The 15,674-nt window shown below is 36.0% G+C and overlaps 1 protein-coding gene across 6 annotated transcripts in view; it reads left to right on the forward strand.

The window, feature by feature from the left end:
• Positions 1 to 15,674, forward strand: part of SETDB2 (SET domain bifurcated histone lysine methyltransferase 2) — a 63,646-nt gene that overhangs the window by 12,792 nt on the left and 35,180 nt on the right. For 5 of the 6 annotated variants that reach the window (XM_064373573.1, XM_064373574.1, XM_064373572.1 and 2 more), the window contains 3 exons: positions 2,597 to 2,722; positions 3,609 to 3,674; positions 12,179 to 12,275. In XM_064373573.1, the coding sequence (XP_064229643.1) occupies positions 2,597 to 2,722; positions 3,609 to 3,674; positions 12,179 to 12,275 (289 nt within the window). Of the gene's footprint in view, positions 1 to 2,596; positions 2,723 to 3,608; positions 3,675 to 9,528; positions 9,595 to 12,178; positions 12,276 to 15,674 lie in introns of those variants that run through there. The other variant, XM_064373578.1, reaches the window with a different exon arrangement.

The raw sequence follows: 15,674 nt of genomic DNA on the forward strand, positions 1-15,674 counted from the left end.
TTCAAGTACCTGCTCCAGTATTCCTTGTAAATATCTTCTAGTAAAATATACTGAAATATTTACAGTTTTAGGTTATAGTGCTGAGCATGCATACAATGCACAAAGCAGTGGAGATCAGGAGCAAGAAATTAAATTGTTTATATTGTAGTAACTATGTCTACAGTCGAAACCAAAGTCACCCAAATGTTTCTTGTGATACTCCTTTAGTCTCTTTGTACACAGAAGTTTGTTAACTGGATCTATTAGTTTCATTTATCAGAAAGTTTGGTTACCTCTTTTCTAAATATAACTGTGGTTAAAGGCTTCCATAGCAAGAAGACAAAAATGATCAAGAAGGAAAACATTAGGAACAAGTGGTCATTTTAATGATAATTAAACCTAGCAATATGAGATAATAAGGATGTTACAAGGAATAATATATTTATTTAAAACCCAGAACAAATAAATATGAATTGCTTAGTTACATTCATTTATTGTAGAAGCAGATTGTTTCAGTATTTTCTTTGATTGGCTTTGTTTTTTTTAAATTATATTACCAGTGTCCTTTTTATTAATCAGTTCCAAGATTGAGCATTTACTCTGTTTACTTTTTAAATAATTCATTTTAAGTATTTCCTACCAGAATAATTTAGTAGCATGTATTGGCATTTCTAAGATTTTTTTTTTTTTTTTTTTGAGGAAGAGTCTTGGTCTGTTGCCTAGGCTGGAGTACAGTGGAACAATCTCGTCTCACTGTAACCCCTGTCTCCTAGGTTCAAGCAGTTCTTATGCCGTAGCCTCTCAAGTAGCTGGGACCACAGGCATGTGCTACCATGCCCAGCTAACTTTTGTATTTTTGGTAGAGATGGGGTTTCTCCGTGTTAGCCAGGCAGGTCTCATACTCCTGGCCTCAAGTGATCTGCCTGCCTCAGCCTTCCAAAGCCCTGGGATTATAGGCATGAGCCACCACACCTAGCCTCTAAGACAATTTTAAATGATTAAAAAAAAAAAATTCATTGAGTCCTGATTGCTGTCTTTCAGCATCACTGCTTTTTTTCTCACTCCAGGACAGAATTATATGTGATTCCAGAATACTTTAATGCTACCAAAAGCTATTTTTAAATACTTGAAAATACTTCAAAATACATCTCAACATCCACCTCTAATAAAGATAAATCCCTAGGAAGGAGTATTGATTCCTATCTGTGAAGGGAAACATAGCAATCTATAAAGTGCTTTGAAAAATAATTTTGCTTAGAAGTGGTTTTTGTTGATTATCAGTGAAACGCTTAATGATTTTAGGCACCCTGAGAAAGCCCTACTTCACAAAATATTTTGCTCATTAAGCTGATTGTTTTCTAAAATTCTACAATGAAAGATTAATTCCTTTTGCCCACTGCTGCCTCAAACTCTTGGGCTCAAGCAATCCTTTCACCTCAGTCTCCTGAGTAGCTGGGACTACAAGCAAGTACCACCTCTCCTGGCTGAATTTTTTGTAGAGATGAGGTCTCGCTATGTCCTCTCACGTTCCTCTTGTTTAAAATCTTGAAATCTTGTTTGAGCTGTGCTATGGGGAATTGAAAGTAAGCTTAGTCTTACATCAGGGCAGAGTATTAGTAGGAAAACAATACCTCTCTGGAGGCCACTATGTTGGCAGCAGCACTAATTAGCCCGAAGTCCCCCTTGGGAAAGGTGACTTTCCCAGCAGGAATTGAGACTTTGATACCTAAGCCCATTATGCAGATTCTCCCTTCTTTGCCAAAATTGGAGGTTCCGGGTTTAATTTGTGTTAAGGAAAATGTATTTTTTGTAAACCATCTGGGCTCTCTGCTCATTAATCCTATCTATGCCTACTCTAGTGACCTTCCTAAAATGCAGTTATTACTATGTCTTTCCTTTGCTTAAGGCCCTATTAGTTAATTTTAAATAATTTTAAACATTGTAACATTGTATAAGTGAATTATGCTTAGCATTTTAGGTATTTTTCGTTACTTTTAAACATGACATTTGAAATTTAGCTTTTGCCAATTTATTTTAATTGTTTTTCTCCTATTAAATTTTGAAAGGATTGTTTCTTTAGGAAAATTTTAAAGTATTAGTTTACTGGGAATCAGAAATGTTGACTAATCTATATAACTTTATTTGTAAAACTTTAAACATTAATTTGCTTCATTTAGTTAAACACATTGAAGACTAAAAAAGCAATATTGTTGGATGTTTAGTTATTTCAGCAGCCACTGATATGTCTCATTCTGAAATCAACTCAGTAGAGATTATATCCCTAAGACTTTTTAAAGTGCTTGTATAATCTGTACATATACCCCACAACCACTCTTGAGTGAAGTCTTCCTTCTTTTTTCTAGTCAAGAAATAGTGTCACTCAAATTTTCAATATATGTTTAACAATTAACAGAAATGGGTGAGATACTTAGATCATATTGTTTCTAGCTGTTTGTAAGGAAACATTACTAAAATCCTTTTCCTCAAGGAAAATAATAGACCAGTTGAGTCTTGATCTTATTTAGAAAACAAGTAGATTGTTCTATAACATGTCCTTTAGATAAATTATAGTATTTTTCTATTAAACTCTTAGGCTAGTCACTTATTTTTATTTTAGGTGATGCAAAAACTTTCTGGATGGAGCTAGAAGATGATGGAAAAGTGGACTTCATATTTGAACAAGTACAGAATGTGCTGCAGTCACTGAAACAAAAGATCAAAAATGGGTCTGCCACCAATAAAGGTATGAAGCAATAAAAACTTTGAATATGTTTAATACTAGATATTTCTCTCTGGCAGTACAGTATCATTCTATTTCCAATATTGCTGTTTGTAAAAGTAAGTGGATATAATTACTTGTGAATAATATCTACTGATTTTTTTTTTTATCTCAAGCTACTTTTTTCCCCATTTATCTTTTTTTTAGAGGAATATTGCAAAAGTAATTTCTGCTCCTATAACATTTGGCACTTATAGAAAAAAATAACAAGAAAAATTATCACTCCACATTCAGAGACAACTGAATTCAGAGTCCACATTCAGAGACAACAACAATTTCATATGTATGTGTAAAAATACATATAACTTTATTTTACCTACTTTAAATAGAACTTACTCTACCAGTCTTCTGAAAGCAAAATTTGTGTTCTACATAGGCAATTAGTTCAGATCATCTAAGTTTTTATTTTTTCTATTTGTTTGTCATCAATTCGGGTTGGTTGTAGAACATAATTTAAGATGGAATCCTCCTTCACTCCATCAGGACATATGGTTTTGAAGCAAATTTTTCTCCAGATTATTTTTAATTTCTGGATGTTCTTATGACATTAATATGTTATGTGTTTATCAAAAAAATTGGCACTGTTTTTCATTTTAATGTTCCTTCTCAATCCTTCATGAGTCAGATAAATCTAGATTCAAATTCAGTTGTACTACTTCATAGCTGAATGTACTGGAATAAATAGCTTAACCTCTAAGCCTCAGTTTCTTTTGTCTCTAATGCAGATATTCCTATTAACCTCTCAGAGGAGTAGTGAAGATTAAATGAGATAAAATATGTAAATTGTTTAGCACAGTAGCTAGCACCATGAATAAAGGTAATGGTGATACTGTTTTTCTTTCTTTAACAGAATATATCCAAGCAATGATTCTGGTGAATGAAGCAACTATAAGTAACAGTTCAACATCAGTAAAGGGTAGGTACATCTCTATTCCCAATCTATAGTATTCTCTGATTTTTTTTTTTTTTTTTTTGCTGTGAAGCAGGATAGCCTTAATATGTCAGGCTAATTAAAGATAATTTAAAATAAAATCTAAGATTCACATTTCTAAGTTACATAAATCAGTTTCCTCTATTAAATGAAAAGTTCTGCCCATCTAGAGATAGTAAATGCACACCCAGCTAAGCATCCTAGGGAAAGAATTAACAAATGTGTGTTGTCTTTGGGAAAAAAATGACTTTCTCATATAAAGAGGGCAAATAGAATTCTAACACTATATATCCACTTTCTGTGAAGAACAGTATTTGAAAGGTATATTCTCGTATAAATAAGTTGGTGGGTAAGTCTTTTATTTCTAGATTGCTTTTAGACCATCAGTCTTCCATGCTCTAGCTAAATCAGTTTAGAAGGATCAAAGGTAATGTACTAAAGAAAAACTGTTTCTCTTCTCACAAAACTTCTGATACCAAATGTGGGTTTTCCATGCCACACAATTCTCCAATATTCTGTGGACACCAATGGATGTTGTGTCCTAAAATTTAATTCAGTTCTGACACTAACTACTACCCAGAGTTAGCACAGATCCCACGGATTAAGGGCTCAGTCCCACCAACTTGCTCTCGCTTCAGGCATTGGTCACAATCCCTGATCCTCCTGTGCTTCAGACTGACTTGGCTACAAATCAGAGATCCCTACAACCCCCTCCTCAGATGCCATGATTTGCTATAATGGCTTATAGAACTCACAGAAGCACCAGTTTATTATAAAGGATGCTGTAAAGGATACAAATGAGTAGCCAGCTGAAGAGGTACACAGGCCAGAGTCTGAGTACAGGAGCTTCTGTCCCTGTGGAGTTTTGGGGTATACCACCCTTCCAGTATGTAGATGCGTTCACCAACCTGAAAGGTCTCTGAACCCTGTTGTTCAGGGGTTTTATGGAGGTCTCATTACATAGGCATGATTCGATCATCAGCCCATTGGTGATTTGCTCAAGCTGCCTCTTTCTCTTCCCTGAATATGGGGGTGGAGAGGGTAGGGATGAAACTTCCAATTCAACCATGCCTTTGTCAGAAGTGCCTTGGTCTTACCAGCCCCCATTCTGAAGCTGTCTAGAGGCACCTCACCTCTCACCAGTTACCTCATTAGCATACAGAAGACACTCTTACCACTCCTGGGAATTCCATGGGTCTCAGAAGCTCTTATGTCAGGAACTGGGACTAAATCAAATGCTCCTCTTATACCTATCACTCAACATTATAAGGGTTTTAGTAATTATGTCAGGAGCCAGGGCAGGGCAGAAACCAAATACATATTCCTTTTTTTTTTTTTCTAGACAAGAGTCTCACTCTTTTGCCAGGCTAGAGTGCAGTGGTGGGCTCTCAGCTCACTGTAAACTCTGCCTCCTGGTTTCAAGCTATTCTCCTGCCTCAGCCTCCCCAGTAGCTGGGACTACAGGTGCATTCCACCACGCCCAGCTAATTTTTGTATTTTTAGTAGAGACGGGGTTTCACTATGTTGGCCAGGATGGTCTTGATCTCTTGACCTCGTGATCCTCCTGCCTTGACCTCCCAAAGTGCTAGAATTACAGTCTTGAGCCACAGCACCCGGCCTCAAATATATATTTCTTATGATGTTACATGTACTAAGACTGCAAAAAGAAAAACTTAGCAGCTATTTTAACAGAATCAATCAGCATTCCATAAATCTTAATCTATCATACATTTGCTGAAGTTTTGAGGAAGTGCAATATTTACTAGATTTTTATTAATACTGTTGTCAATTTTAATAATTTTTGTCTTTTATAATTTGGAGCCTTAAGGCTTTTAAATTTCTGACAATATAAGACTGGCATCACTGGCTATTTTAAGTAAACTTTTTGGTATTCAAAAGTATTCTCAATTTCATAAGCTACAGTATAGCTTTGTGTCAGGGTCTGACAGGCGACCCCCATGATGGATGAATAAATTCACTCAGACACAGAATACAGTGGAAGAGTAGGCTAGGGTTTTCTGTGGCTACTCACTTGAAGGAGTTAATAGTTGCTGGCCTCAACACACTGGGTTTCTTGGCTTTTATTTAGCACATATTTGATGACAAAGGCTTTGAGTTAACACTACTAGAGGGTGAAGATTAAAGGCTAGGTTCTGAGGCTTAAAGCAAACACTGTGTGGATAATAAACTTCTGCTGACTGAGTAGAAGGCAGTCAAGCACGGATGGGCAAAGGTTGGTTTTAGGACAATAAGCCATTTAGGTAAATTATTTTGCATTCTCCTGTTAACTGCTTTATTCTTCAAGCTTCGAGATAAAGGAACTAGCTGCCTTCAGCCCATTCTTTCCTGAAGATTTTACAAAACTTCTCGGCCTTCTAAGAAGGTTTGCAGTTATTTTATAATGTTTATAATATTGCCATCTACTCTGCTTGAACAGCTTTAGAAGAGTAGTTTCTTGAAGAAAACAGTCTCCCTTTTACAGTATCCTTTAGTAACACTCAGAATTGTAGGAGAGAAAAAATTTTATCTCAGTGGTTGGGGGATGAGGGCTGTAATGAAAGATAGAAGACAATTAACAGGAGAAGAGACATACAGATGTGTTAACTTTTAATTTTATATGCACAGGAGCATCACAGAAAGAAGTGAATGCCCAAAGTAGTAGTGAAATTTGAGAGCACATTATACTAACCTAGTAGTTGTAAGAGAGGGGGGCAGAGAAGCACTTCTGAAAAGAGCAAATGTTATATGTGAATTTTCGGTGCCACAAAAGAAGTAGCACTCAAATATAAATTTAATTTCCTCAGCAAAGCAACTTTACTTTCTGCAGAAAGGGTACTCCCACTGGCCATCTTGACACAAGAACACCCTGAACAAAGGAGGCAGGGCCATTTATATCTAACACATCCGCCCTACTGCTGTGTCCTGATTCCATTGGCTGGAACTGGACTTCATAGTCTAGGCTGCACCCAGTTGTCCAACAACTTAAAACTTTTCTAAAGAGGTAAAGGCAGAGGAGGACAAAGGAAAAGAGGAAGTAACTCGAGGAATGCTTAGAGAAGCGATAACATTTCCAAATAAGGAAGGGAAATAAACTATGACCTAAGACTTCAAGGCATGTCAGAGCAAATATCTAGGCTAAACTATATGAACTAAGAACACTGGATACACATATTTTCTTCATTATGACTAACACTTTAAAGCAAAAGCTTTAAAATAAATTAACCTTTGAAGAAACTATTATTCATTTATAATGAACTAAGAGGAAAGCTTTGAAGAGGAACCTTTTATTTATTCTTACTTCCTACAACAAATGACTTCAAAGATAAATGGGTCCTAGGAGAATAAGTAGGAAGTTTTTAACAGTGTCTGTCTGAGTATAGTACTGACTTAATCTGCTCTCCCTGATAAGACAAAATCATTCCCAGTTGATGAAACTTCTGGGAGGGGATTTATGACAATTGAGTTCTTTTTTGTGAGGGTCTATTTTTAGACAGATAAGGGAACTCCAAAGAATGCTTCTTCCTATATTTGTTCATTCTCAGATGTCTTCAGTTCAAAATAATCTTTATGCTACTATACGTCATCTGGACAATCCTTAAGGGATTACATTTAGTTTTGCAAGAGAGAGGCTTTTAACCTCACTTGTTACCAAGAAAAGTGGTAACAAGTAACTAATTCTAAACATTTTTTTTCTTTCTGAAGAAACTTTTTTCCCACAAAAAGTAGGTTGGTTTTTGCTTGGGGTCTTGTAATAATTTTATCAATAGAAATATTGAATATAATTTCATATTTTCATATAGTTTGTCCGTCTGAAATGTAACAAATGTATCAAGATGAAAGTATATTTATTTGCTAGTGGTGAAGTGTTTTTAAGAAAACAGTTGGGGAGAGTTATATAATTGACATTGTTGGCAAATTTAAGAATTAAAAACCTTTTGGCAAGAAAGTTTCATGTGGGCTGGATGCAGTAGCTCAGGCCTGTAATCTAAGTACTTTAAGAGGCCAAGTGGGGAGGATCACTTGAGGCCAGGAATTTGAAACCAACCTGGGCAAAACAATGAGACCTCATCTCTACAGATAATAAAAAAAAAATTAGTTGGGTATGGTGTTATGTGCCTGTGGTCCCAGGTACTCAATAGGCTGTGGTGAGAGGATTTCTTGAGCCAGGAAATCAAGGCTGCAGTGAGCTGGGATCACACTACTGCACTACAGCCTTCTAGCCTAGGCAAGTGACCCTGTCTCAAAAACATAAATAAATAAATAAAATAAAAAGTTTCATGCTAGCATTTATTTAAAAAAAAATGTTGAGAATGAGAGAAACAAAAGAACTTTGTGTTGAGGTTGAAACAAGCTGTCCTGAATCCAACCTAGACTCTCCAGGCTATCATCAAACCACTAATTATGTTTATGTTGCTTGATGATGTAGAACTTTTTCTCTTTTTTCTAATGACTAATTTTAAATCTCTGTGTTTTTCAGTAAATTCTATGTCCAACTATGCTTATATACATTTGTTTTGTTCATACTTCTTAATATAGATTTATATAACTCATGCAAATAAATTAGCTAGGGGAAATTCAGAAATTCTAAATTTCTAAAATTAATTTCTAATCACTTATAGCTGTGAACGTAAAATAAAAGGATCAGAATCTAATTTAAAGAGAGCTTATTCAGGTGTGAAGTGTAAGAGTGGCCATCTGGGGACCAGAGCTACACCAAAGTTGTTATAAGTGCTTCTGGTGTGGGGAGAAATGAGGATTATTTATATAGGCAAAACAGAGGTGTGTAACAGGATTATAGCATTTTCCATACAAAGGGTAACATGCAGATATTTGATTGGCTATTGTTGATTATACTGTAAGTGGGTTGTCTAACATTCTGTTGTAAAGAGGTAACAGTCACAAGGGTCTCTTTCTCCATATAATTTAGACTGGGTTTGAATAAAGTATAGGGAGTCTTGGCTGGCTGTGGTATCTCATGCCTATAATCCCAGAACCTTGGAAGGCCAAGGTGGCAGGATCACTTGAGGCCAGGAGTTCAAGACCAGCTGGGCAACATAGTGAGATCCTGCCTCTGCAAAACAATTTTAAAAATCAGTCAGGTGTAGAGTTGCACACCTGTAGTCCCAGCTACTCTGGAGGCTGAAGTGGAGGGTAGCTTGACCTAGGTGTTCAAGGTCACAGTGAGCTTATGATCACACCACTGCGCTCCAGCCTGGGTGACAAAGCAAGACCTTGTCTCTTTAAAAAAAAAAAAAATAGGGAGTCTAGTTAATGTATAACATCTCAACATAAGTCAGAAAGCAATGGTCATGCACCAAGGGAAAAAAATAATCATGTTACACGAGTCATCTTTTAGGACTTAACTTTTCCCTTTGGCATAATAAATTGGAAAGTCCTATGTAAAAAGAAATTTTATTTTCTTTTTACATAGCTCTCTTCAACTGTCAGATTTATTTATTTTTATTTATTTATTTATTTATTTTTAGAGACAGGGTCTCTGTCACTCGGGCTGGAATGCAGTGGTGCAAGTATAACTTACTGCAACCTACAACTCCTGGACTTAAGCAATGCTCCCATCTCAGCCCCCCAAGTAGCTAGAACTACAGGCATGCACCACCAAGCCTGACTAACTTTTTTTTTTTTTTTTTTTTTTTTTTTGTAGAGACAGGGTCTTGTTCTGTTGCTCAGGGTAGTCTTGAAGTCCTGGCCTCAAGTAATCCTCCAACCTCAGCCTTCAAAAGTGCTAGGATTACGGGCACGAACCATTGTGCTTGGCTCAGCTGTCAGATTTTAAGTTTTTCTTTACCTGCAAAATTAAAGACAGATATTTGTTTTTCAGTTAGCCAAGGAGCAACGTTGAAATACAATATCCTTTTATTTACTTAAAGTTTTTTTGAGGCGGGAGGTAAGTTATAATTTTTTTTATTGGAAAATAAATATACCGGTCTGGGCACGGTGGCTTATGCCCGTAATCCCAGCACTTTGGAAGGCCAAGATAGGATCACCTGAGGTCAGGAGTTTGAGACCAGCCTGACCAACATAGTGAAACCCCGTCCCCTACTAAAAACAGAAAGTTGGCTGGGCGTGGTGGCACACATCTGTAGTTTCAGCTACTCTGGAGGCTAAGGCAGGAGAGTAGCTTGAACGTGGGAGGTGGAGGTTGCCGTGAGCCAGGATCTCGCCATTGCACTCCAGCCTGAACAAGAGTGAAATTCTGTCTCAAAAAAAAAAAAGTAAATAACTATACTTGGAGTGCATTAGAGGCAAACTGTGCCATAAGCAGATTTTTGTTAAGTGGCTAAAGTTTAAAAAGCCACATCCAAACTTGTTGTTTTTAGTAAAACTGGTCTGTGCTACAAAAGCAACATGATGACAAAGATTCTTTACTTGACCAAACTTTATTCAGGCTCCTTAACTTATTCTCTGGCCCATCTGAGTGTAGTAGTGCCCCCTTATGCACAATTTTACTTTCTTAGTAAAATTTCAGTTTCAAGGTCAACCATGGTCCAAAATATGAAATGGAAAATTTCAGAAATAAACATTCGTAAGTTTTAAATTGCATGACAGGGTGAGATTTCAGAATGGCAGTTTCTGAGTAGCACATGGTAAAACCTCACCCTGTCACACTTCATGTCACCCAGGATGTGAATCATCCCTTTGTTAGTCACTTAGTAGATATCTTATTTATCGGATCAATAGATCACAAGAGAAAGAAGGGTGAGTACAGTACAATAAGATATTTTGAGGGAGAGAGATACCACATTCACATAACTTTTATTATAGCATATTGTTATAATCGTTCTGTTCTCTTGTTATTGTTAATCTCTCACTATGCCTAATTTATAAATTAAACTTTATCATAGACATGTATGTTTAGGAAAAAGCATAGTGTGCACGCACACATACACACACACACACACACACACACACTCGGTTCAGTACTATCCAAGGCTTCAGGTATCTACTGGGGATCTTGAAACATAATTCCCTGAATATGAGGGAGGAATACTGTACTTCCTTGTAAAATCTATTTTTAGTAAGAACCCCCCACACTCAATATCTTATCACCCACAGTATGATCAAATTCCTCATTCTCCACCATCCCCAGGTGATGTCTGATCACCCTGGCCTACCGTCAGCAAGAATCTTGTTAGTTTTGCAAGAATCTTGTTAGTTTTAGCAAGGTCAGTTTAGCAAGAATCCAGCTTTCCCCCGGTGTTTCCTCTTAGTAATTTTCCATCCACTGACCCCCATCCACTGACCCCCACCCTGCTCCTTGGCTATAAATTCCCACTTGCCCATGCTCAATTTGGAATTGAGCTCACTCACTCTCCTTCACTGCATAATCACATTGTGTGGTTCCTGTACCTATTGCCATGGTCCTGAATAAAGTCTACCTTAACAGTGATTTAACAAATATCATTGAGTAATTTTTTGTAACTGCGAGATAATAATCTAAGGCAGGTTAAGAATCACTTTTTTTCTTAAGGTCCATCAGTGTATAAGAAAAAGCACAAAAAGTGTATGGGAAAAGATTTTCCCATATAGAATATTCCACATATCCATTTCTCAAAATAAGAACAAGAAATCCTTAACTTTTTTCATTAAATACACAGCTTTATTTCAATAGGCAGATTTGAGAGAATAGATGAAATACTTTTTAAAAGAGACAAGAAAAGAGATAAAATTAAGTGTAAAAAATACATGAAGAGGCTGGGTGTGGTGGCTTATGCCTGTAATCCCACCACTTTGAGAGGCCCTGGTGGGCGGATCACTTGAGGTCAGGAGTTCGATACCAGCCTGGCCAATATGGTAAAACCCTGTCTCTACTGAAAATACAAAAATTAGCCAGACGTGGTTTTTGCATGCCTGTAATCCCAGCTACTGGAGAGGCTGAGGCAGGAGAATCATTTGAACCTAGGGGATGGAGGTTGCAATGAGCCAAGTTGACACCACTGTACTCCACCCTGGGTGACAGAGAGAGTAAGACACTGTCTCAAAAAAAAAAAAAAATGAAGAAATATGAACAAACAGATCAAAAAGTACCAAGATACCTCATCCCCTCCCCAAAGTAGTTGTAGAGCAATAGGAAAACAAAGGGTACATAAATTTTTCATTTTCTGACTTTTATAGAATCTTCAAGAATTAATGTGATTTTTGCATGCAGAAGTAGGGATACTCCGTGTCCACCTTTAAGATTGGTTAAGCTTCAAATCCAGTTCAGGCCAAACTAGAGTTTCTATGATAGAAACATTTTCTGTTCTCAGTGTTTTATCCTATTATATTAATATTTTTGAAAACATTAAAAAAAAAGAAAAAGAAAATATTGACACCTAATATTTTGTCTCAATCTTGAAACTTTAATATGTTTGCAAATTTTAGGGCTCCATATGGGCAGACTTTAGGCAATGAACATATTACTTGGTACTTACAGCAAATAGTTTTTAACTTGGTATATTTATTGCTCACATTTGTATTTTTTTGTGTAGATCATATGCCTGTGACTCAGAATGAACAGGAAAACAAATCCAATGCATTTCCCTCCACATCACATGAAAACTCCTTTCCAGAAGACTGTACATTTCTGTATGTATATAAATTATTTATGTTATTAATGCTTTTGCTCCTAGAGATTTCTTCTTTATAAATAATTTGGCATTAGAATAGATAAAATAGACAAAAAAAGATTTTTTTCCCATTAAAGCTTTAAAAGTTGTAAATTTTAATATTTTATGGTAGGATAGAATTTCATGAGTCTCTTTATATGTTATATAATATTCCTAGCCAATCAATCTTTTTTTATAAAGTTTAGGTTAAGGTGTCTTTGTGTATTTTATTAATACACTGAAATCTACCAAGTGGTGTGTTTTTTGTTTTTAGGGCTTAGATTATTTGGAGAATTTAAAAGTGTCAGAGTATTTCAGTATCAGTTGAGTTTTCAAATGCTTAACAGCTCTCAAATAGTGTCAAAAAGTTTATGAGAATAGATTAAATTTTTCTGACCTTCACTTTCTCATTTTATCATCACTTTCAGTAAAGATTCCATGACATAAAGGAGAATTGCAGAAGAGTCAATCTGATACTCTGACACATAGTCTTTATTTTTAATAAGTAATGTCTGTGCCTAAGCCTTCAAGGAAGTTTCTGAAAGTTCTCTAGAGCAGAGAACATGATTTCAAAAAACAAAAAAAGTATCTTTAGAAAGAAAGTTCTTTAATTTTGTTACCCTAATTTCATTTGTTCTTTCAGATCAATATTAAATTGACCCCTCAAAAAAATCTCAATGTAGAATTCTTTTTTTGATTTTTGTGTCTGTGAGAGTTGTAGATAGACAACTGTTTTATATGATTTGGATTTACAAATCTTAGAGATATCATTGCAGTTTGAGTGGGTCTCAAAAGACCCATAAAAGTACATTAAAATGCTCTCAGAGAAACCTAAGTTCACACTTTAGCTCGTTAATTGGCCATTTCAGTAGCTCACGAAACAATTTTTTTCTAGAAATTCTGACCTTCAAATATACAGTATGAAATTTCATAAGTTCTTAAGAACAAATTCACTCAGTCTAAACCGCTAAAATATAAAATTATTTTTCATATAAATTACCACCAAACAAGCTCTCTCCACAGTTATCTATATATTTAGACATTATATTTTAAACTTAAATGCAGGAGTGGTTATTCCTGTGAAGTATCATTTTTTTGTTTAAGTTCGTTCTACCAACTTAGCAGAATCTTTTTGAATTTTTGAATTTTTTTGTCCCTTTTAGCTTATCTTATATAAATAAATAAGCTTCCTAATCTTCATTGTGGTCACTGAAAACAATATTGACTGGGACATGACCAAAGATAAAAATCTTGTGGCTGTCTCACTACTAGACACTGCTTTTATTATGCTTCAGAAAGAACTATTTAAGCAACTGCGAATTTACTTCTACTGTTGTCTCGCCTACACTTCTCACTACAAGGCAGTCATGTAAAAAGCAAGGTTCACTGCCATAGGATTCTTTGCCATTGCCAGACATTATTCGGACTTACTGAAAATGTTGTCAAAAAAGAAAATTCAGTTAATTTGGATTTTTCTCACCTACTTGTTGACTCAGCAACTAGTATTGGCTTTTTTAAATTCCAAATATTTAGAAGTCACACACTTGATGCCTTCTAGAAATTTTTAAGAGACCAATGTTAAGCTAACATTTCTATATTTTCTATATAGCCTGTCCTCCTTCCCTTTTTCAAAATCAGGGCAGCTAGAACTTGAGGATAAGTGATCCAAGAAAAAAAAAATCAGGGCAGCATTGTTTTATTTTTATTTTTTTGTGTGTGTTTGAAGTTTTTTTCAAGACCTTGAGATTTAATTTGTAGAGTCTTCTGTATGCTTAAATAAACTTGAGTTCTAGTACCCTCTTTAACTGTCAGAGACTTCAGTTTTTTTCCTGAGAGCCATACTTACAGATGGAAAAGACAATGGCAGAATTGTTTTTGAGGAACTCTTTCTTCTCTTTGTTATCAGTTAACCTTATCCTTCTCCTAACAGATTATTTTCTTGTTCTAAGCACACCTTTAGTTTTTGTTGTTGTTGTTGTTATTTTACTAGCATTTTTGGAAACCTCAGTTCTTACTAGGCTTAAGCTTTTGTGATGCTTTTTTTACAGGTTCAAACCAATGTTTCATATTCATAATTAGTTGTCTTCTTTTGTATATATAGTTAAATCTGAGGGTCCCAGAAAAATTGAGTTGGTTTCTTTAACTGTTTTCTCATCTCTTTAGGACTGTTTGTGATTATATAATCAGAATTTCATTTCCCTAAGAATCTCCCATTTCTCTCGCACTGTATCGACAATCAGAGGCTTTTTTATGAGATTATACCTAACTTTGGGTTGAGCTTTCTGAGATCTTTTCAGGCGAAGGGACATGTCTTATTAGGCTTAGGATTTTCTTCCTTTGCCGTTAAGAATCCAAGGAGGCATTTCATTCTTGTTTAAGTAATTCATTCATTCATTATGTTTAAATAATGAATAATTAACTGAATAATTCATTCATTATGTTTAAATAATGAAATCAATTATTTTTATGTTTAAATAATTCTTTTTATATTTCCTCTGCAGGTCAGAAGTTTATTGTTTATTTTACTTTCAGTACTTAAACCCTTTTGGCAGGCCAGTGGTTACATAGGCTGCCTGGTAAACTAAAAGGTCGATAATTAAAGCCAGGGATTATATATATATATATGTGTGTGTATGTTTGTGTAGGTACATACATACCTACAGCCCCAGGCCTCACGATTAGGCCACACATGGTGGTTCACACCTGCAATCCCGGCACTTTGGGAGGTTGAGGAGGGAGGATCACTTGAGCCCAAGAATTCTAGACTAGCCTGGGCAACATGGCAAAACTCCATCTCTACAAAAAAAATAACAAAGATTAGCTGGGCATGATGGCACATGCCTGTGGTCCCAGCTACTTGGGAGGTTGAGGTGTATCACCTGAGTCTGGAAGGTCAAGGCTACAGTGAGCCTTGATTGTGTCCCTGCACTCCAGCTTGGGTGACACAGTGAGACCCCGTTTCAAAAAAAGATTATACAGACTATCAATGGCGAACCCCAGGATGAAATCTTGGGTCTAATAGGACACAGGCTTCAGGGTCTTGGTGTTTTTTGTGGGGTTTTTTTTTTTTTTTTTTTTTGAGACAGCAGGGTCTCACTCTGTCTCTCAGGGTAGACTGCATTGACACATAGTCACAGCTCACTCTAGCCTTGACCCTCTAAGCTCAAGTGATCCTCCCACCTCAGCCTCTCAAGTAGCTGGGACTACAGGTGCATACCACCTCACCTGGATAATTAAAAAAAATTTTTTTTTAGAGATATGATCTCACTATGTTGCCCAGGCAGGTTGTGAACTCCTGGTCTCAAGCAATCCTCCCTCCTCAGCTTCCCAAGGTGATGGAATTACAGGTATGAGCCACCGTGCCCAGCCAGTATTTTAT

Source organism: Aotus nancymaae, unplaced genomic scaffold, assembly GCF_030222135.1.
Source record: "Aotus nancymaae isolate 86718 unplaced genomic scaffold, 86718_ANA_hifiasm-v0.15.2.pri h1tg000009l, whole genome shotgun sequence".
NCBI classification, from domain to species: domain Eukaryota; kingdom Metazoa; phylum Chordata; class Mammalia; order Primates; family Aotidae; genus Aotus; species Aotus nancymaae.